Source organism: Balaenoptera borealis (assembly GCF_965194805.1).
Source record: "Balaenoptera borealis genome assembly, chromosome: 20".
Taxonomy (NCBI): domain Eukaryota; kingdom Metazoa; phylum Chordata; class Mammalia; order Artiodactyla; family Balaenopteridae; genus Balaenoptera; species Balaenoptera borealis.
This window is the reverse complement of record NC_138879.1, coordinates 43,433,529-43,456,755: the sequence shown is the minus strand read 5'-3', so window position 1 is coordinate 43,456,755 and position 23,227 is coordinate 43,433,529. Positions and strand designations below refer to the sequence as shown.

At 46.7% G+C, this 23,227-nt stretch overlaps 1 protein-coding gene across 9 annotated transcripts in view; it reads left to right on the top strand.

Annotated features, from left to right (window-relative positions):
* ADAP2 (ArfGAP with dual PH domains 2) overlaps window positions 1-23,227 on the top strand; it is a gene marked incomplete at its 5' end in the record, with an annotated part of 68,199 nt that overhangs the window by 1,824 nt on the left and 43,148 nt on the right. For 2 of the 9 annotated variants that reach the window (XM_082370917.1, XM_082370916.1), the window contains 5 exons: window positions 10,896-11,026; window positions 12,718-12,809; window positions 13,941-14,020; window positions 14,958-15,070; window positions 22,484-22,630. In XM_082370917.1, the coding sequence (XP_082227043.1) occupies window positions 10,896-11,026; window positions 12,718-12,809; window positions 13,941-14,020; window positions 14,958-15,070; window positions 22,484-22,630 (563 nt within the window). Of the gene's footprint in view, window positions 1-9,779; window positions 10,033-10,895; window positions 11,027-12,700; window positions 12,810-13,940; window positions 14,021-14,957; window positions 15,071-22,483; window positions 22,631-23,227 lie in introns of those variants that run through there. The other 7 variants (XM_082370920.1, XM_082370919.1, XM_082370921.1 and 4 more) reach the window with 7 other exon arrangements.

Below are 23,227 nucleotides of genomic sequence, written 5' to 3'. Positions count from 1 at the left end.
TCTGTTGTTTTAAGCTGCCCAGTTTGTGGTGATTTGTTACAGCAGCCCTAGAAAACCAATACACGAGGCCATAAGGAACGCTGGTGATTGATGCTTTCTGAGATGCTGTGGTTCACTGGCAAGATATAACAAATGACTTGCTACCTGCACAACCTTAGACAGTTTCTCATCCCCCTGAACCTCAGCTTCCTCATTTGTGAAGTGGAGGTAATGGTACCTGCCTCACACCGCCAGGAAATCCTGCTGAGAGGATTTCTCGTTAGAGACTGGATGCAGAGAGCCTGGCATAGAATAAGTGTGCAGTAAATGTTACTTCCCCTATTAAAGTTTCAGCTCTTCTTTGGAGCTGATTATTAATGACCTTGAGGGGAAACTCCCTCATTCCTCAGAGCATTCATTCAGAATTACTTTGACAAGAGCCTGGAAGTAGTAAGAGGCAACCACTATGCGTGATTTACTGTAAATCAGAACCAGTGGGTTCAAAATGAAAGTCATCATCTTCCCAGAAACCAGCTCCTCACTTCCCTGTTTTTGCTGCCCAGATGCAGATGGCCCTGGCCCTTCCCATGCCTGCATCTAGCCCGTTATCTAGTTCCTATGTTTTCAAAACTTTTTTGAACGTGACCCAGGACACATTGATGATGTACGTGTGAAACAAAAGCTTCATTTAAAAATACTTGTACCAACAAGGACCTACTGTATAGCACAGGGAACTATACTCAGTATTTTGTAATAACCTATAATGGAAAAGAATCTGAAAAAGAACATATATATTTTAACTGAATCACTTTGCTGTACGCCTGAAACTAACACAGCATAGTAAATCAACTATACGTCTATTTAAAAAACGAGACAGGGGCTTCCCTGGTGGCGCAGTGGTTAAGAATCTGCCTGCCAATGGGACACGGGTTCGAGCCCTGGCCCAGGAAGATCCCGCATGCCGCGGAGCAACTGGGCCCGTGTGCCACAACTACTGAGCCTGCGCTCTAGAGCCCATGAGCCACAACTACGGAGCCCACGTGCTGCAACTACTGAAACCTGCGTGCCTAGAGCCCGAGCTCTGCAACAAGAGAAGCCACCGCAATGAGAAGTCTGCGCACTGCAAGGAAGGGTAGCCCCCGCTCGCCGCAACTAGAGGAAGCCGCGCACAGCAATGAAGACCCAACACAGCCAAAACAAAACAAAACAAAACAACACAAATACATAAATTTTTAAAAATTTTAAGAAAGAGCGAGAAAGAAAATATTTGTGTTTTTACATAGGATGCACCTTGACATTTTCTACTGTATTTCAGTTTGTGTGTGTGTATTTCAATTTTTAAAAAACACTGATCTGTTTGTTTTTTTTTTAACACTGATCTGTCTTTAACCCACAGGACATTGGGTGGAGATGTCCAGTAGATGGTTAGATATGTAAGGGAGAGGACTAGGCTGTGCCATAAGGAAATGGCACTTTATCCCGGGAGAATGCCTGGCTGAGCCAGGGAGAGGGACGGTGTGAGGAAAGCACAGGGAGTCCAGGAGAGAACCCTGGGAGCACGAGCATTGGGTGCGAGTAGAGGATGCCCCAAAAGACGGAGAAGCAATGTTCAGAGAGATTTAAAAGGAAACAGGACAAAGTCAAGTTAAAAAAGAGACAAAAGACATGTAGAATACTGAGGGGGGGACAAGATTCAAAAAAAAAAAAAGTGGGTTAATTGGAACCACTAAATTGATATTAATTTCATGACTCACTACTGTGTGGCATCTTGCAGTTTAAAACACATGAAATTCTATCAGCCTTACCTGCAAAACATCTTTTTACCTCTCCCTGTGGCCACTTCAGTCAGAGCCTCATTGTCTCCATTGGGCTCCTGCAATAACCCCGCACCACCTGATTTCTCAGCTTTCCGTCAGCCTAACCCCGTCCCTGTCCTTACACACACCCTCCCTGTCCTGGCCCCAGTGCTGACTAAACCTCCAACTCTGGCCTCACCTTGCTCTTCCAGCTGTTTCTGTCCGCTCACCGCCAGGCACCCACATGCTGCCTCTCCTCCTTCCTAACAGATCCCTGCCAGTGGCGATGTCCGGGAAGGTGAACCAGTTATGGGAATCCTATTTCCCTTTACTAAAGATTAAGATAAGAGTGGGTGTGCGGGAATTCCCTGGCGGTCTGGGAAACTAAGATCCCGCACACAAGCGGAGCACTGGCAAAAAAAAAAAAAAAAGTAGGTGTGGTTCTGTTTGGGACCTAAGTGGGAAAGATTTTATACCCTGATCAAGAGTGGGAGGGGGTGTGGGAGGGGAAGCGGGCACCTCCCTTTTCTTCTTGTGGCTCTGGTGGTGGGAGGATGAACTCAGAGGAGCAGCTGTCTCTCCAGTGGACAGGCAATGCTGACAAGGGCTAGAAGAACAGGCCTTGATAACATTGTTTAGCTGCGGGACAAACCCTTGAAACCACCTACCTGCAGACTTATGGTTCAGTGAGGGAATAACTGACCTTGTTTAAGGCACTTTCGATCAGTATTCTGTTACTTGGAGCTGATCACTTCCTGATTAAGATACCCACTCAGGAGATGTTCTGGGCATCTCTCCTCTGCGCCTTTGTGCCTGCTGGTCCCTTTCCCTAGGATGCTCTGTCCCTAAAATGACCTGAATTCTTCTCACCTTTTCAGGGCCAACAAGGGTACACTGAGAAGCCTTCCATTATCCTGAGCCAAAGGCATCCTCTCCCTTCTCTCAAGCACGTGACTCACATCTCCCTCATAGTACAGGCAAACGTGAACTGTAAGGTTTTGGGGGTTTTTTTTGCTTTTGACCGTGTGTTTTTGTCTCCTTATTTGACTCTACATTTTCCCAAGGTGACCTGGAAACTACCAACTAGAATATGTCAAAAATCCATTCCTGGTGGCTCAACAGTCCTGGAGACAGAGGAGCTCATGGTATGCTCAGACTCTGGAATCAGTCAGTCCTGTGTTTTAACCCTGTTTTAACCCAGCAAAGCAGCAGTGTGAACTGGGGCAAGTGACATCACCTCTCCGAGCCACTTTAGATCCGTCTAGAGTGCAAGAGGGATTCAAGCCATAATTATATCCCTTATAATACCCAGCACATCACCTGGCACACATAGGGATTCATTAAGTGATTGTTAAAAAAATTAATGAATGATCGCATGTATAATATTCCAAAGGTTAATTTTCTTCAGGAAAATTATTAAAAATTCATGCTCCATAACTTCATGATCTTGACATAGGCAAATATTTCTAAAATAGGAAATGAAAAGCATTAACCGTAAAGGAAAAAAAAAATGAATAAATTGGATCTCATTTAAGTTAAGAACATCTACTCACTAAAAGACACCAGTGGGAGACTTCCCTGGTGGCACAGTGGTTAAGAATCCACCTGCCAATGCAGGAGACACGGGTTTGATCCCTGGTCTGGGAAGATCCCACATGCCGCGGAGCAACTAAGTCCGTGTGCCACAACTACTGAGCCCTCGCGCCTAGACCCCCCTGCCCCACAACAAGAGGAGCCCCTGCTCCACAACAAGAGAAGCCACTGCAACGAGAAGCCCATGCACTTCAATGAAGAGTAGCCCCTGCTTGACGCAGCTAGAGAAAGCCCGCATGCAGCAACAAAGACCTAAAGGGGCCAAAAATAAAATAAATAAATAAATACATAATAAAACTTTTAAATAAATAAATAGACAAATAGGTTAATTCCATCAGATTCTTCTGCATGACTGTTTGAGCTTCCCCTGTTACACATGCCTGCCCGTTATTTCTTTCCTTCAGAAAGGAAAACACTTCCAACAAGGACCTACTGCATAGCACAGGAACTATATTCAATATTTTGTAATAACTTATAAGGGAAAAGAATCTGAAAAAGAACATATATATATATTTACTTACATATATGTATAAATGAATTGCTGTGCTGTACACCTGAAACTAACACGATATTGTAAACCAACTGTACTTCAATTTTTAAAAAAATTTTTAAAAAGAGCAACCTAAATGTCCATCAACAGAGGAATGGATAAAGAAGATGTGGCACATATATGCAATGGAATATTACTCAGATGTAAAAAAGAACAAAATAATGCCATTTGCAGGAACATGGATGGGCTTAGAGATTGTCATACTGAGTGAAGTAAGACATAGACACCGAAAGACAAATATCATATGATATCGCTTATATGTGGAATCTAAAAAAATCATATAAATGAACTTATTTACAAAACAGAAGTAGAGTCACTGATGTAGAAAACAAACTTATGGTTACCAGGGGATAAGGCGGGGAGGGATAAACTGGGAGATTGGGATTGACATACACACACTACATATATAAAATAGATAACTAATAAGAACCTACTGTATAGAACAGGGAACTCAATACTCTGTAATGGCCTATAGGGGAAAAGAATCTAAAAAAAGAGTGGATGTATGTATATGTATAACTGATTCACTTTGCTGTACAACTGAAACTAACACAACATTGTAAATCAGCTATACTCCAATAAAAATTTTTTAAAAATTTTTTTAAAAGAAAGGAAAACACTTTTGTGACCTCAAGTCGTCTCATTTATTGTTTATTATTTTTTACCCCCACTCATTTCTTCATTTATTTCAAACATATTTATCGAATCCCTGTGTTGTTGCAGACAGTTGCCGGGGATAAAACAGAGGACACACTGACCTGGCCCTGTCTTCACGAAGCTTAGATGAGTGAGGGAGACCAACTACAGTAGATTGTGGTGCTTGAAAATACAGTGTTAAAGAGGGAAAATACTGTGTTAAAGAGGGAAAATTCAGTGTTAAGGAGGGAAAATACAGTGTTAAAGAGGGAAAAGGGTTTGGGCACAAAGTTACTCACTACGATGTTATGTATAACAGTGAAAAATCAGTCACCATCTATGTATCCAACAACAAAGAAATATATATACCCGCATGGACAATTACATAGCTATTAAAATGATGTCATGCGTAGAGAATGGACTTGAGGACACGGGGAAGGGGAAGGGTAAGCTGCGACGAAGTGAGAGAGTAGCATTGACATATATACACTACCAAATGTAAAATAGATAGCTAGTGGGAAGCAGCTACATAGCACAGGGAGATTAGCTCGGTGCTTGTGACCACCTAGAGGGGTGGGATAGGGAGGGTGGGAGGGAGATGCAAGAGGGAGGGGATATGGGGATATATGTATACATATAGCTGATTCACTTTGTTACATAGCAGAAACTAACACAACATTGTAAAGCAATTATACTCCAATAAAGATGTTTAAAAAAATGATGTCATGAAGCATCTATAGTAATATGATAAGAAATATAATGTAAAGAAATTTTTTAAAAAATATTCTTGTTTTGAATTTTTTTTTAATTTTTATTTATTTATTTATTTATATTTATTTTTGACTGTGTTGGGTCTTCGTTTCTATGCGAGGGCTTTCTCTAGTTGTGGCAAGCGGGGGCCACTCTTCATCGCGGTGCGCGGGCCTCTCACTATCGCGGCCTCTCTTGTTGCGGAGCACAGGCTCCAGACGCGCAGGCTCAGTAGTTGTGGCTCACGGGCCTAGTTGCTCCGCGGCATGTGGGATCTTCCCAGACCAGGGCTCGAACCCGTGTCCCCTGCATTGGCAGGCAGATTCTCAACCACTGCGCCACCAGGCAAGCCCCCAAAAAATTTTTAAAAGGATATAAAATTGTATGAAAAATATGGTCCCAATGATCAAAAGATGTATAAAAGACCAGAAGGAAATTTATGAAATATTAATCAATATTAGTGGTAGGACCATTAAAAAAAAAAAACACCATTAGGTTGAACTGCATGACATTACTACTTTTGTAAGTCAACTTTATACATTTCAACATAATATTTTGTTGAAAAGGGCTCAAGATGAACTTGGGTTTGAATCCCAGCTCCAGTACTCTGTATCATCCAGTATGTATCATCTCAGTTGTGTAACTGTGGACAAATTCACTTAGATTCTCTCTCGGGGCCTCAGTTGCCTCATCTGTAAAATGGGCATAAAAATAATCTACACCTCAGGGTTTTATTGAAGAGCAAATGGAATAATGTCCATAAGGGGCCTGACATACAGCAATCCCTGAATAAATGGTAGCCATAACTGTGGGTGGTGTTTTCTTTCTTCTTTACTGTATTTTCCAAATTTCCTATAATAATAGTTTTTAAAATTCTGTAACTAATAAACGTAATTATTTAAAATTTCCAAGGGGTTGTGGTCTATTCTGTGGGGATCTTGAGCCCAGTCCAGAGCTGGGAATGTGGTTGAAGGTTTTCTTCTAGTCCTGCTGTGGCTGGGCTCAACTCGACAGAGACAGTGACCCCGGGAGCAGGGCTGATGTTTGTGCTCTGAGGGATCCTGGGAGCTCTATTTACAGAGGACACTCTGTCCCAGGGCCCGACTGCCCCCTCACCCCAGCAGCTGCTGTATGGACTGAGCCCACGAGGGAGGCTGCCTCTGCCCGATCCCAGTACTCGGTGTCCGCTGGGTCAAGACATCCTTTGGCACAGAGTTCTTCCCTTAGAAGCAGCTTCTGGTTCCCAAATACAGAGCTGAGCTAGACTTTGATCATGTCCAGTCCCCACGAGGGGGCTACAGAGTCTCTCTTTGTGGCAATGAAAAAGGTTTGGAAATAAATAGTGATGATGGTTGCACAGCATTCTGAATGTAACGAATGCCACTGAATTGTGCACTTTAAAATGGTTAGAATGGCCAATTTTATTTATTTATTTTTTTAATTTTAAAATTTATTTATTTATTTATTTTTTGGCTGCGTTGGGTCTTCGTTGTTGTGCGCGGGCTTCTCATTGCAGTGGCTTCACTTGTTGCAGAGCACGGGCTCTAGGCACGCGGGCTTCAGTAGTTGTGGCTCGAGGGCTCTGGAATGCAGGCTCAGTAGTTGTGGCACTCGGGCTTAGTTGCTCCGCGGCATGGGGGATCTTCCCGGACCTGGGCTTGAACCCGTGACCCCTGCATTGGCAGGCGGATTCTTAACCACTGAGCTCCCAGGGAAGTCCCTAAATGGCCGATTTTATGTTATAGAGATTTTGCCACAATGTTTTTAAAAGTGAAAAAAAAATCCAGTTATGGGAGGAGGACTAAAGGGAGAGCAGCCTTGTCCTGTGGGGTTTGCCAGACACCACAATAGGAGACCTGGATGTAGGCCCCTGTTCCCACCTTTGCTTGGCTATGACTTTGGGGACCTTAACCTCTCATCCTCCATGAGGATAACAGGCTGCTCTCAGAGGGCTGTCATGGAACTCAAGTGTGATCAAATGGTGTGAAAGTCTCTGTAAAAACACTCAATACTTGTTAGTTAGCATTATCCCTCTCTCTCTCCCCTCTCCCCAAAGAAAGAAAGAAGGAATGAAAGAAACCCATCACCATGGGGACTTCCCTGGTAACTCAGTGGTTAAGAATCCCCCTGCCAATGCAGGAGCCACAGGTTCGAGCCCGGGTCCAGGAAGATCCCACATGCCACGGAGCAACTAAGCCCGTGCACCACAACTACTGAGCCCACGTGCCGCAACTACTGAAGCCCGCGTGCCTAGAGCCCGTGCTCGGCAACAAGAGAAGCCACCGCAATGAGAAGCCCGCGCACTGCAACGAAGAGGTGCTCCGGCTCGCGGCAACTAGAGAAAGCCCGCATGCAACAACGAAGACCCAACGCAGCCAAAAATTAAATAATAAATAAATTTAAAAAAAAAGAAAGAAACCCATCACCAACAAAGTTTAACAGTACCACTTTTTGTTTGTTTTTGTTTCTTTTGCTTGTTTTTGGCAAACCTTGAGGCTTGAGATTCTGGTGTTTTTTGTTTGTTTGTTTGTTTTGTTTTTAGTTTCAGTTATTTATTTTTTTGGCCACACCGCGGCATGTTGGATCATAGTTCTCCAACCAGGGATCGAACCTGCGCCCTCTGCAGTGGAAGTGCAGAGTTTTAACCACCACACTGCCAGGGAAGTCCCTTGAAAAGAATTAAATGGAAACTTCCAGAAATAAGGATGGGAAGAGAAGAAACTAAAGGAACCTCTCAATCTCTTGCTTCTCACCTTGAAGGAGATGATATATTTTCCCTTGGGTTAGCTTTTGTGGGACCTCCAGGGAGGGGACGCAGAATCTCAAGGTGCAAAGAGAGCAGCTCAGCGGGGCAAAGGCACCCAAGAAGCTCCCCAACATCACTGTTCTGCCCTGGCAGCGGAGAAATGATGTCCTTTGCCTGTCCCCTCTTCGTCCCCCACTTCCCCCCTCGCCTTGCCTTCATACCTTAGGTTGCCTTTCCCAGATTTCTCCTGGGAGATTTATTTCTGTCCCTTTTTTCATCTAAAGCAGCGGAAATGAATCATCTTTCGGCCTGTTTGGTAAACAACCCCATGCCCTCTGACCCGTCTCCAGGCTCTCTCCCTGGTCCCTCTGGAGAGGTTCCTAGGCTAGGCCTCACCCCCACAGTCAAGACCCTCCTGGCTGCTTACTCTTGGTAATGTCCCCTTCCCCCAGGGCCTGGAGGCTTGACCTCCTCCACCCTGGGGAAGATGGGAAATGACACAGAGCATTCCAACGGATGATCCCATGAGCTGACCAGAGGAGCAGGGGAAGCAAGGGAGCCACTGTGTTTTGAGGGCTTTGTGTGCCATGTACTGGCTCATCTCAATGACCCTATTAGGTGATCTCTTGACCCTCGTTTTACAGATGAGGTGTCCAAGGCTCAGAGAAGTGAAGGAACTTGCCCAAGGCCACACAGCTGGTCAGTGATGAAGCCAAGATTCAAAGTCTGGATTCCTGAATTCATTCCATTATACCATGCTGCCCTATGTGTTCGCATGTGTATATGCATGTGTGTTGAATTGGGGATGCTGGCAGATCAGCTAAAACCCACCAGAATGGAAACCTAAGATGATGTGCATTAAGCCTTATGCATATGACAGATATTTGCCTACAGAGGGAATGGCAAGTGTGCACAGTGTGTGCCTTACCAGGAGTCTGTGGGTCACTGAGGATGGTGTCAAAGAGGGACAGACATGGGGGAGGGGGAAATTCAGGAAATGCCCAGATTCAAGACCACCTAAGCCCTGCCCACACCTCACGGTGATGGAACTTCACAGATAGAAATGCCCAGCGGTGTCCCTATTGATGAAGCCACACTTCCTGGGGAACACAGTCATGCGACTATTTATTAGACTTCTAAAAATGTGCAGGTACTCTTTCTAGGAGCTGTGTGGGATACAGAAGTAAATCTTCTGACATCAAAGTATCTAGTGTGCGCATGTGTGTGTGTTGGGAGTGGAGGAGGAATTAACATAAATATATAAATAACTGTAATGCAAGATCGGTAGAAAATGCTCAGGGCCAAAGGGAGAAATGGATCCTATAACGGTTGGTATTCTAGCAACACCAGAAGCTGGAGAGATTACTCCAGGCTAGGTATCAAGGAGGGCTTCCTGAGGAGGTGGCATTTGAATGTCTCTAAGTCTCTGAGTAGATGTAGGATCTATAATACATCAGGAGAACGCTTTAACAGAAGTTAGATCCTTTTTAATTTGTCAAGGACATATGCCCTTATTCCTCTTTTACAGGGGTGTAAACTGAGGCCCAGAGAGGTTGACCAGGTTGTCCACAGTCACAACGCTGGCCAGTGGCGGGCCAGGATTTGACCTCGGTCCGGGGTGACCGACTCCAAGCCCTGCGCTGCATCCCTGCCGGGCGGGCGTGCGCCTTAGAGAGGAACGCAGGCCGCGAGCTGGACGCGCCGGGGGCGGGACAGAAAGTCCAGGAGGGGCGGGGCTTAAAGTCCTGGGGGGCGGGACTGGCGGCGCGGGCGGGCTGGAGGCGCCGGGTTTGCGTCCCACTCCACCTGCGGGCGAAGGCGCTGGCCATGGGCGGCCGGAGGCCGGGGGGCGGCCGGACTGAGCCCTGCTGAGCCCGCGGGGCCGGCCATGGGCGACCGCGAGCGCAACAAGAAGCGGCTGCTGGAGCTGCTGCAGGCGGCGGGCACTGGCAACGCGCACTGCGCCGACTGCGGGGCGGCGGGTAAGGGCGCGGCGGCGCGAGCAGTCCGGAACGTGGGACCGGCCCCCGGCCCGCCGGCCCCCTCCCCTCCCTTCAGGTCCGGGCCAGTCCAGGACTCCCGCTGGATCCGCGCGTGGCCCTTATATCACCTTAGGGCCCGGGCCCCCGGCAGCCCTCTCCTCGGCCGGTACCGCTCCCACTCGAACCCGGCCGGGGCGCCTGTTCTCCCCACTCTGGACCTCGACCCTATATCCCGGCCCCGGGTGCCCTGACCATTCTACTCACCTCCCCTGCCAGACACCCTACCCACCCGGACCACGGTCCTTGACGTCTTCATTCCGGACCCAGCCACTTCCCACACCCTCGGATCCACACATCCTACACACCAGGGATCCCAGACCCCGGACCCAGTTCTGCCCTGATGGTCCAGTGCCCCTTCCCCACCCGCCCCGGACGTCCCCGGGGTCCTCCCACGTTCCTGCTCCACAGCACTCCGACCCTGTGGACCCCGAGCGTCCCTGACTCCGACTTCCCCACCCGCAGCTCCCCAGCCAGGCGCCTCGGTGCCGGTCCCTCCCTCCGCGCTCTCCTCCAGGTTCCTCAGAGTCCTGACACTTCCACATCGCGCCCGCCTCAGCCTCTCGCCCCCATCCTCGGGACTCCTTACAAGATCTTCATCCTGGCCGCCGCCGCGCCAGGGCCAGTGGGCTGACCAGAGGCTTTCATGCTGATCTTTGTTCATCCAAGGCGGGGAGGCTAAGAGAGAAGGCATGGGCTGAGCTGGACACCTCCCCAGGCTAACTGCCAAGCCCTGCCTCTCCCGGCGCCCCCTGCCCAACCCTGGTTTCTTCACCCAGCTCCCCTCCTGTCCTCTTGCCCCGCAGATCCCGACTGGGCCTCTTACAAGCTGGGCATCTTCATCTGTCTGAACTGCTCCGGAGTCCACCGCAACTTCCCAGACATCAGCAAAGTGAAATCTGTGAGACTTGACTTCTGGGACGACAGTATTGTGGAGGTAGCAAGGGGCACAGGTGGAGAGCATTGGAACAGCAGACCTGGGGTGGAGGCAGTGGTCAGGGCGCTCCCATTCTACAAGGAAGGAAGCTGAGGCCAAGAGAGGGGCAATAAGGAGCCAATTAGACTTGCCTTAGACGAGGCCCTGAGTTCAAATCCTAGCTCCATTACTTGCTTACTTACTAGCTATGAGGCCCTGAGCCTGCTATTTAACGCTAGTTGTGAACCTTTTCCACATCTGTATTATAAAGATACCACTACCCCTTCATAGGGCTGCTGTAAGGATTAAATGCAGGCTCAAGGCAGGTACAAAGTAAATAGTCAGTTAACAGCTGCTGTTCTCAGTAGCTGAAATCCTGGACTAGAACAGAAGTATCCTGATTCATGGTTCATAGTCCTCCTGCAGTCCCCCTAGCCATGGAGGGGACCACTTTTCTCTCCTGACCTGCAGAGATGGAGGACACCTGCAGCCCAGATAACACCATTCTGGCCAGAAAACCTTCAGAGAGCAGGCAGTACTAAACTGGGCTGGCTAGCTGAGGATTTCGAGGACTACTGGGGAAGCAGACCCATGTTTACTGAATACCCATCTGTGCCATGCACTGTGCTAGACCACTGGGCTAGATACTTTACTCATTCATTCCACACGTTACTGTAAGCCTACAGATGCTGGGTATAGGAGAGAGCAGTGAACAAGATAAAGTCTCTGCTCACGTGGAGCTTACATTCTAGTGCAGGAGAAAGACTGGAAACCAGCACCTAAACCTGAGGGTCGTTTCTTTGTGCCTCATCACTCCCATGTTGTATCTTCTTCATCTTCGCGGGTGAGATCCCTGAAGCTCAGGGGCTTAAGTATTGCCCAAGCGTCACTCAGTGAATAAATGGCACAGCTGGGATACGAACCCTGCTCTGTTGAGATCCAAAGCCCATGCAAATCCTGCGACACAGCCAAGTGGCCACTGGAGAAGGGGAGAATAGGGTTCACACTGCCCAAGGGATGTGGATTAAAAACCTGATGTTTGTTCCACACATGCCCTCACCCCAGATATGCCACTGCTGTTACTGAGTGCTGTTGGCCAGGGCCACTCCTGGCACATCTGCCTCTGGGTCTCTTGGGTGCCAAAGGCCCCCAGTGATCTTCCTGACCTACATACTCTATGGGGCGAGCACTGAACTTCTTCCATCCTCCAGCTCCATCTATCTCCTGCGGACTTGCAGGGACTGCTGCTGGTGGTCCTGGCCATCTGTGGAGGGGGTGGGAGAAAGAACATGAGCTATGGAGTTAGACAGGTCTGGGTTCAAATCCCAGCTCTCCACTGACTAGCTCTGTCACCTTGGGTAAGTCACCTAACCTCTCTGAGCCTCAGTGTCCTCACCTCTAAAACGGGGATGGTAATATTACAATGGTTGAGCGGATCGAATGAACTAATGGAGGAGAGCTGTAAAGTGCTCTGCCTGTATGAAGCATGGTTGTTACAGCACCTCATTGCTCCAGGTTGGGGCTTCCCAGCAGCACAGATGACCAAGCTGGGTGGTGTGGCGGGGAGGAGGGGAAATGTGTCAGACTCTGGGAGGAGTGTCTCCTGACTCAGCCCAGGAGCCAGTGAGAACAGTGGCCTTCAGGGTAGACCATGGTTTCATTTCACGTTTTTTCAAGTTCTAACATTACCCCAAGTTGCTGTTGTCTTGCAGTTTATGACCCACAACGGAAACCTCCGAGTGAAGGCCAAGTATGAAGCCAGAGTCCCTGCTTTCTACTATATCCCCAAGGCCAGCGACTGCATGTGAGTGGGTGATTTCCTGGTCCCACCCCTCCCACCACTACCCCATCTCCTGTGTGGTGGTCTCTTCTACAGACATGCCCAGCAGGTGGAGCCAGGAAAACATTTGGTACTGTCATGGAGAACACACAGACCTGATGAAAGCCCCTCTCCACCTTCATAGCTTGGGTTGTCACTTGCCCCCTCTGGGACTCAGTTTCCACAGCTGTGAAATGGGGCATTTTCTTTAGGATCTGTCCCTTTGACTTGATGGTCTCATAGCCTACAGGTGATGACTAACTTGATTAAGAAGCCGCCGGTATTTTAGCAGAACAAATGTGTTTCAGCTATTATACTTTCTACAGAGTCCCACCTGAGCTGTCCCACCTGAGCTCAGTGTTGCTCCAAAGCAGCTGCTTAGGCCCCACCTAAGCACCTACTATGTGCTCTGCACAGTACAAGCCACTTTGTATGCATTTAAACCTCTCAACAACCCTCGGGGGTAGGTAGGTATCATATTATTGGCATACTCCCCAAGTTCAGAGGAGTTAAGTAACTTGCCCTTGGTCACACAGTGGATAAATGGTAGAATGAGACCAGGTCCCAGGTGGTCAGACCCTAGGACCACTGCTCTGTCCAGTGTAGCATGCTCAGATCTCATGGGTGGGCCACAGGAAGAGGCTCTTGGACTCTCCTGGCTTAAGCTCATGAACACGCAGTGGGATATGGCAGAGTAGATGGTCCAGGGGAGCTGTTATCTGTCTCATTGACCTAGAGGGCTGAGGCTGAGGTTGGAATAGTATAGTGGTGTGCATATAGCCCACTGGGGGAGATATTTCCCCCTGGGGAGACACTGGCAATGTCTGAAGACATTTTGGGGTGTCACAACTGGGGAGGGGGTGCCACTGGCATCGAGGGGGTGGAGGATTAGCAGAGATACTGCTAAACATCCTACAAAGCACGAGACATCCCCCCACCACTAAGAATTACCCGGTCCCAAATGTTAATAGTACACAGGCAGAGAATCCCTGGCTAGCCTGAGCAGGCAACCAGGCAGCTGCTGTGATGTTCCCATCCTCAGCTGCGGGGTCTCAGAAAGTTGCCATGGGAAGAGGATGCATCAGACACAGCTGACTAAACATTCTCTCTTTTTAGGGTCTTAAAGGAACAATGGATTCGAGCAAAGTATGAGAGACAGGAGTTTACGGCTGAGGGGAAAACAATCTCACCCCCAGGTAAAGTTATTTTCATCATCTTTTGAGGGCTAGTTCTGATGAGTTCTAGAAAACAAAGTGCCTGAGTATTAGGAACAAGGTCAGCAGAGATACACCTGCCACCCTTGCTCTGGCCACAGAGGCCAAGGTGTGGGTTCCTCTGTCTCTGAAATAGCAACACATCGGCTGGTGGGGTTTTATGGTCTGAGTGGCCGAGAAACACATCCGTCTCAGGTCCTTGCAGGGCCACAAGGTGTATAAAGTCTTCAGTATAAATTGCAAAAAGACTCACCCACCGGGCAGACCAGGAAGAAATAGACACCCTGCTTCTGGCTAATGTAGCCCCTGGTGTGGCACAAGCCTTGGGAAGGTGCACGGACTGGATTTCACCTCCCTTCCCGCCTTTGTGCAGGGCACAACCTCATCGGTGGCCCTGAACCTGTGGCAGTTTCTGCCCTGCTGCTCTGAGTCCAAGCTGACACTGACCCAGAGAGCAAAGTATACAAAACTGCTCTTTGAGGACCAGAGGCCGCCAGTGCTTAGCTCTCCTAGTGGCCAGGAGCACAGAGTGTTCATCTACCAGCAGGAGCCCAGAGGTCACTCATTATTCCCAAACTCTGGAGAGTTTCATTAGGCTGATGTCAATGTGAAGTTGGGCCTCCTTCAGAATCAATCCAGTTTCTTAGGATTTAGCCCACTTAAGAGTATACTATGTCTTCTTAGGATACAGCCAAGGAAGAAAGTTGAGGGGAGCCCAACTGAAATCATACAACATTGCAAATTTGGCCCCAGACAGGACCCCCATGTCCTGCAGCTGAAATAGCTAAATTAGATCCTAGACATTTTAGCAGCGGGTGGGAGGTTCATTCCACCCCTGAGACCATGTGGTATGGGGTTCATGAGTTGCTTGTTTGTCTTGAAGCTGTGAGTGTTCACTCTTTCTCATCCTTGGTGGAAGGTAACCGAGAAGGGTTCCTATGGAAGCGAGGAAGGGACAACGCACAGTTCCTGAGAAGGAGGTTTGTCCTCCTGGCAAGAGAAGGCCTCCTGAAGTACTACACTAAAGAAGAGGTAAGTCTTGTCTTACTCCTCCCCGAGCGCTGGCTCTCACCCCACTCAGGTCTACATTTTTATTTATTTTTTTAATTTTTGGCTGCGTTGGGTCTTCATTGCTGCACGCGGGCTTTCTCTAGTTGCGGTGAAGGGGGGCTACACTTGGTTGTGGTGCGCGGGCTTCTCATTGTGGTGGCTTCTCTTGTGGCGGAGCACGGGCTCTAGATGCGTGGGCTTCAGTAACTGTGGCACGTGGGCTTCAGTAGTTGTGGCTTGTGGGCTGTAGAGTGCAGGCTCAGTAGTTGCGGTGCATGGGCTTAGTTGCTCCGCGGCATGTGTGGTCTTCCCAGACCAGGGCTCGAACCCGTGTCCCCTGCATTGGCAGGCGGATTCTTATCCACGGAGCCACCAGGGAAGTCCCAGGTGTCCATTTTGATCAATAGTGCCTGGTCTCATGTATGAGCTCAGCCACTGAGACTTAGGTACCACACGCTGCTACTTTTCCTTGTGATACAATCCATCCAGTCTGCTAAAAACCACACCTTCTCTTCACCTAGAATGGGCTCAGACTGGTCCATGATTAAGCCTTTGATGATCACTTGATTTTTACTTCATTTATGTATGTACTTAAGAAATATTTATTGAGCACCTACTATTCTAGACCTTATTCCAGGAACTGGGGATACAGCAATAAACTAAACGAAGTTCCTGTTCTCCTGTGGCTTCCATTCTAGTGGATGGAGACAGGTGTAACCAAAACATACATCAATACGTAATCTATCCAGTGGCAATAAGTTATATGAAGTAAAATAAAGGAGGGTGAAGAGTTAGAGCGTGGGGTAGAGGGAAGTGCTACCACAGGTGGTCAGGGGAGGCCTCTCTGATGACATTTGAGCAGAGAACTGAATAAATGTGAGTTATGTGGATTTGTGGGCGAAGGGTTGAAGTAGAGGGAACAGTATGTACAGAAGCCCTGAACATGGTCATGTGTGCTGATTAGAAAAGATGACCCCTCTGAGAGGGTGCAGCCCTGGTCCCTGTCTAGGCAAGCAGAAGCCTGGATGGCAGTTCTCACTTGTACCTTCAGCCGGGGGCTTTTTGTTCAGTGCACAAACTGCCCAACCATGAGCCGTAGCCCTGGCTTGAGCTGGGAATGTATTTGATGAGTCTAGAGGACATGAAGGAGGCCAGAGTGCTTGGTGCAGAGTGAGCAAGAAAAAAATGGAGAGAGATGAGCTCACATAGTGGAAGACTTCAGAGGCCATAGGAAGACTTGGGATTTTTCTTTGGAAACAGCTTTATTGAAATATAAATTCACACACCATTGGATTCACCCATTTGAAGTGTGTAAGTAATAGCTTTCAGTATATTCATGGAGTTGTGCAACTATCACCACAGTCAATTTTAGAACATTTTCATTACCCTAAAAAGAAACCCCACATGTGTTAGCTCTAGTTCTCCACTCCACTCCCCTCCCCCAGCCCTAGGCAACCACTAATCTACTTTCTAACTCTATAGATTTGCATATTCTGGACATTTCATACAAATGGAATCATACAATATGTGGTCTTTTTTCTTTTTAATTTTTGTTTATTTATTTATTTGTTTTTGGCTGCGTTGGGTCTTCGTTGCTGCACACGGGCTTTCTGTAGTTGCGGTGAGCGGGGGCTACTCTTTGTTGCGGTGCGCGGGCTTCTCATTGCGGTGGCTTCTCTTGTTGCAGAGCACGGGCTCTAGGCACACGGGCTTCAGTAATTGTGGCTCATAGGCGCACGGGCTTAGTTGCTCCGCAGCATGTGGCATCTTCCCTGACCAAGGCTCGAACCCGTGTCCCCTGAATTGGCAGGCAGGTTCTTAACCACTGCGCCACCAGGGAAGCCCGTAATAGTTCTTTATATATTCTATACACAAGACCCTTATTGGATATATGATTTACAAAACATTTACATTCTTTTTTTAATATTCTTTTCCACTATGGTTTATCACAGAATATTTTTACGAAACATTTAGGCGTTTGGATTTTACTCTGCTATTGGGAAGCCACAGGAGGGTTTTGAGCACAGAAGTGATCTGCTTTGACTAAAACTCTTGGAAAGGGGCACTCTGGCTGCTACCGGGGCGAGAATGGAGCAGTGGGGAGGCGAGGGTGGAAGCAGAGAAGCCAGTTAGGAAGCTATTGCAATAATCCAAGGGAGGAATAATGGGTTAGATCAGGATAATGGTGATGGAGCTGGTTAGAAGTGGTCAGATTCTACATGTATTTTGGAAATAGAGCCAATGTGATCTACTGAAGGATTGGACACGGAGTGTGAAAGTCAGCAGAAGCAGGAGTGATTCCCAGATTTTTGCCTTACGCAACTAGAAGTCTAGATTTGTCATTTGCTGAGATGGCAAAGACTTAGCTCCCTACGGGGATGATCAAGAGTTCCTTTCCCGTTTGAGATGCTTATTAGTCATACAAGTAGAGACTGAGAAAGAAGTTCTCAGAAGTTCTGAGTCTAGCGATTTGGGGAGAGTTTGGAGCTGGAGTCATCAGCATGTAAACTGGTTTAGCAACCGGACTGGCTGGGGTCACCTAAGCAGGGGGTGGGGGTGGATGAGAAAAGATGTCGGAGGACTGAGTATTTTAGTTATTTGTTGCTGAGTGACACACCACCCTAAAACTTAGTGGCTCAAGACATCAGTCTATCGTGTCTCACAATCCTGTGGGTCAGGAATTTGAGCAGGCAGTGACTGCTCCAGTGTACTCCATGTGGCATCAGGGGGGTGGTTGGGCTGCGCTAGGAGACCCAGGAAGCCTTCACTCACATGTCAGGTGCTTTGGCATCCTCCTTGTGCCTTCTCTCTCTGTGATTGTTCCTCATTCAGGAGTCCAGCTCAAGCTTTGTTACAGCATGGCGGCCGGCTTTCCCCGAGCAAATGAGAATGCTGCCAGGCCTCTCAAAGGTTAGGCCAGGAACTGCCTTCTGTTGGTCAAAGCAAGTCATGCAACCAGCTCCAATTCAAGAGGAGGGGATATAGATTCCACCTCTTTATGGGTAGAGTGGCATGTGCAAACTAGGAGGGAAGGAATTGGAGAGGGCCATCTTTGGAGATTATCTATCACACTGAGCCCTGGGATATTCCAATATTTAGAGGAAAGATAAGAAGTTTCCAGCAAAGAGAATGTGAAGGAATGGCCAAGAAAGTAAGAGAAGGACAAGCTCTGAGCACTTTCATCTTACTCCATTTCCTACATGCAGAAATTACTATTTATGTCCCCTGTTGCTTTCCTGGATGGACCAGAGCAATGCCAGAAGATCTATCCAGTGTGGCCTCAGTCTGGGGCCAGATGAAAAATGATGGGGGATGAAGAGTATTAACCCTCCAAGAGAGAGTAGGGATTTCTTCTCAGTCTTCAGTTTAAATCACTGAAAAATATTTCAGGTACAAAAGGCAGGAAGAAAAAGTGCTGCTACAGAGTTAGGAGCAGCCACTGAACCCCAGTAGCTGTTGTGAGTTAGGATGTGAGTCTCATCCTTGGTTGGAAAAAGTTGATCTGTTTCTCAGTCCTAAGCCTGTTCAGTCTAAAGCAGTCTAAAAATAGAACAAGTTGCCTTTGTTCTTTTTTTATTTCTTGACCCAAATGGAAAAGTTTTAAATTATAAAGGTAACTCATTTTTATGTGAAAAGTTTGGGTAATACAAAAAAGTGAAGTTTAAAGAAAGCAAAACTCAGAAGATATTTCAACATAGCAAAATATTAATACCCAGGTCACATTTTTTTAAAACCCTAAAAATCAAGAAGAAAAAACAATCCATTGGCAGAAGAGGCAAAGGAAATGGTTTGGTAGTTCACAGAAAAGGAAACCAAAATGCCTGATAAATACAGGAAAAGAAGCCCAATCTCTCTGGCAGTCAAGGAAATGAAAATTAAAATCACAATGAGTTACACTATGTATCCACCAGAACGGCTAAAATTAAAAAGGTTGACAACACCAAGTGTTGACAAGGGTATGGAGAAACTGGAACTCTCATTGCTGGTGGGACATAAAATGATACAACCTCTTTGGAAAACAATTTGGCAATTTCTAATAAAGTTGAATGTACACTTAACCACATAACCCAGCTTTTCCACTCCTAGGTATTTACAAAAACATATGTCCACAACAAAATTTGTCCACAAATCTTGTTCACAGAAGTTTTATTTGTAATAGCCAAAACCTGGAAGGTACCCAAATGTTCATCCACAAATGAACGAATTAAAAAATTGTAATATATCCATAGAATGGAATATTACCCAGCAATAAAAAGGGACAAGCTACTAATGAATGCAACAATGTGGATCAATCTAAAAAATATTATTCTGAGCCAAAGAAGACTTATACAGGAGTATGTACTGTATAATTCCATTTATATGCAATTTCAGAACAGACAAAACTATACCAATAGAAAGCAGATAAGTGACTGGGATTGGGGTGGGGTGGGGATTGATGCAAAGGAGCAAGAGGAACTCTTTTAGGGTAATAGTGATGTTCTAGATCTTGATTGTGGTGGTGGTTACATGGGTATATACGCTTGTCAAAAAACTGTACTCTTAAAGTGAGTTCCATTTATTGCTTATAAATTATACCTCAATTAAGTTGAATAAGAAAAATTAACAATGAGATTCCATTTCAAACCCATCATATTGGCAAAAATGTGAAAAAACTGGCAGCGTTGAGTGTTGGTGAGGATATGGGGAAAGGGGAACTCTTCTATGTTATTGATGGAAATTTACTTCCGGTATGTACATTGGTGCAACCACTGTGGAGAGCCATTAGCAAAATAATTTGGCAGTTTTCAGTAAGTCAAAGATGTACACACTTGTGAGCTAGCAATTCCATTCCTAATCATGACCTAGAGACACTCTCACGGAGGTATACCAGGGATACAGCTGACAGCAGCAAAAAAATCAGAAACAATCTCAGTATCTGTCAACAGGAACATAGACTGATAACTTTTGGTGTAGTCATTTACAAGAGCCAAGTAGATTGGTATATCTCAGCATGGACAGAGATAAAACGTTGAGTGACAAAAGCAAGATGTAGAATGATCCATATAATGTGATACCATTTATGTAAATTAAAGCCACATAAAACAACACTATGTATTGTTCGTGGGTATGTGTATGTGTGTATAAAAGTGTAAAAAGTGAACTAGAAAGATGAACATCAAACTCATGACAGTGATTGACTGTGGGGAGTGGAGGAGGGGAAAAGGACAGGGTAAGTAGTAATTAAAGGGATTTTGGCTTTATTAGTAATGTCGTATTTTTTAAACAAATTTCCTTTTTGGGAACAATATTGACAAAATTAAATACACTTTTTTTGTATTTTTAGTATTTTTCATAGTAAATATTTTAAAAGGAAAGTCATGCAGTAATCTTTCAAGAAAACCATTGTGAAGAGTGTTGGTATAAATCTGTCCATACTTCTTATGTATGTGCAAATAAACATATAGTATATACATATAGTTTATGTACATTATATATATACTATATACATATAGTATATGCATATATATGTGTGTATAATTTTTGCATTAATAGGTTCCTACTATACATCCAGTTCTGGGACTTGGTATTTCTCACACATGGATGTCATGGACATTGTTTCATATTAGTGATATTGATTTAAATTTTCCTTTAAAAAATTCTGTGATATTTTATTGTGTGGATATGCCATGATTTATTTATTTAACCCATTATCATTGATGGACATTTAAATAATTTCTTCTTTTTTTTTTTTACTGTTATAAGCAACATGGCAGTAAACATCTTTTGACATACATGTTTGCATAGTAATGCAGTTACTTCCTCGGATAGATTCTTAGATGTGAAATTGTGGGTCAAAGCAAAACACTCAATGTTTTAGTAAATATGACCAAATTTCCCTCTAGAGAAGACTGTCCACTAGAACTTTCTTCAGTGATGGAAATTTTCTATGTTTGCACTGTGCAATACCCTAGCCACTAGCCACAGGTGGCCGCTGAGCACTTGAAATGGGACTACGTGTGACTAGGGAACTAAAGTCTTAATTTTATTTAGTTTTAATTTTTTTTTAATATTTATTTATTTATTTTTGGCTGCACTGGGTCTTCGTTGCTGCGCACAGGCTTTCTCTAGTTGCGGCGAGCGGGGGCTACTCTTCGTTGCGGTGCGCGGGCTTCTCATTGCGGTGGCTTCTCTTGTTGCGGAGCACGGGCTCTAGGCGCGCGGGCTTCAGTAGTTGTGGCACTCAGGCTTGGTATTTGTGGCCCACAGGCTCTAGAGCGCAGGCTCAGTAGTTGTGGCGCACGGGCTTAGTTGTTCCGCGGCATGTGGGCTCTTCCCAGACCAGGGCTCGAACCCGTGTCCCCTGCATTAGCAGGCGGATTCTTAACCACTGCGCCACCAGGGAAGCCCCTAGTTTTAATTTTAATAGCTGCATGTGGGTAACAGCTATTATGGGACTAGAGTGTTGGTATCATTTTTCTCTTATCAGTTATGAAAGGAAGCACTTGTTTTCCCTTTGCCTTCTTAGCATCAGTGAGTGCTCGAATTGTGTTCAGACCCTGAGAACAGAGTGGAGGGTGGGAGGGTGGGAGGGCATGCCCTGAGGCCCCCACCCCTGCTTTTATCTGTTTGTTTTATCTATTTTATTTGTTTGCCTTCCACGGATATTTGTTTCAAATTCTTTTTTTTTTTTGGCTACACGGCATGCGGGATCTTAGTTCCCCAGCCAGGGATCAAACCCGTGCCCCTTGCAGTGGAAGCACCAAGTCTTAACCACTGGACCTCCAGGGAATTCCTGATGATTCGTTTCAGAAAAAGTTCTATGGCTAAAAATTTTGCAAAGTTCTAAGTTAAGGTCTTTCCAAGCCCCCTTTCAGCTCAGAGAGGCCAATCTGATTAAGCAGGAATGGTGGGATGGCTGAACACAGGACAACGGTAAGATATCTGTACATCTTGATATTAGAGCAAGAACATTTAAAACCCATGCAGAGGGGCTTCCCTGGTGGCGCAGTGGTTGAGAATCTGCCTGCCAATGCAGGAGACACGGGTTCGCGCCCTGGTCTGGGAAGATCCCACATGCCGCGGAGCAGCTGGGCCCGTGAGCCACAACTACTGAGCCTGCACGTCTGGAGCCTGTGCTCCGCAACAAGAGAGGCCGCGATAGTGAGAGGCCCGCGCACCGCGATGAAGAGTGGCCCCCGCTTGCCGCAACTAGAGAAAGCCCTTGCACAGAAACAAAGACCCAACACAGCCATAAATAAATAAATAAATAAATAAATAATTAAAAAAAAAAAAAAAAAAAACCCATGCAGAGTTCCATACGGGTCATCTGTTTGCAGTTAAGTCTCCCTGGGGAACGTGATGAGAAGTCACCCTGCTGACTGTCAGCATCTTAAGTATCTGCTTCCTCTCTTTTAGGGTAAAGGGCCCAAAGCTGTCATCAGCATCAAGGACTTGAATGCCACCTTCCAGACAGAGAAGATAGGGAACCCCCATGGGCTGCAGATCACCTACCGAAGAGAGGGCCACGTCAGGAACCTGTTTGTGTATCACGAGAGTGGGAAGGTGAGAGGATAGCGTTGCCATACCAGCCTCCAGCTCGGCACCCCAGGACCCGGCAGCCCCAGCTCGCCGACCCCCTTGCACAGCAGCCTGCTGAGATCTGCTGCTGCTGTTCACCTTAACCTATTGTCACTTTTTTTTTTTTTTTGGGCCACACCACGTGGCTTGTGGGATCTTAGTTCCCCAACCAGGGCCCACGGCAGTGAAAGCACCAAGTCCTAACCACTGGACTGCCAGGGAATTCCCTACTGTCACTCTCTAGTTGGAGACAGAGGTACAAGTAAAGCAGAGCGAGATCAGGGAGAGGAACCTGGTGGGTACCAGGGGTGTGTCTGGATGGTGCACAGCCGTCAAGGGGCATCCACTTAGCAGAAGGGACTATGCCCAGGGATGGCAAATCAGGTGGGGCCGGAGATTCCAAATATGGGAGGAGGAATGGATCGAAGCTTGGACAGCGGTGCACTCCACGGCCTTGCTTCTCAGCATTCGGTCCGGCGCCAACAGCATTAGCCATCACCTGCGAGCTTCTTAGAACTAGAGTCTTGGGCCCACCCAGGACCTACTGAATTAGAAGCTGCATTTTCACAGGATCCCCAGGTG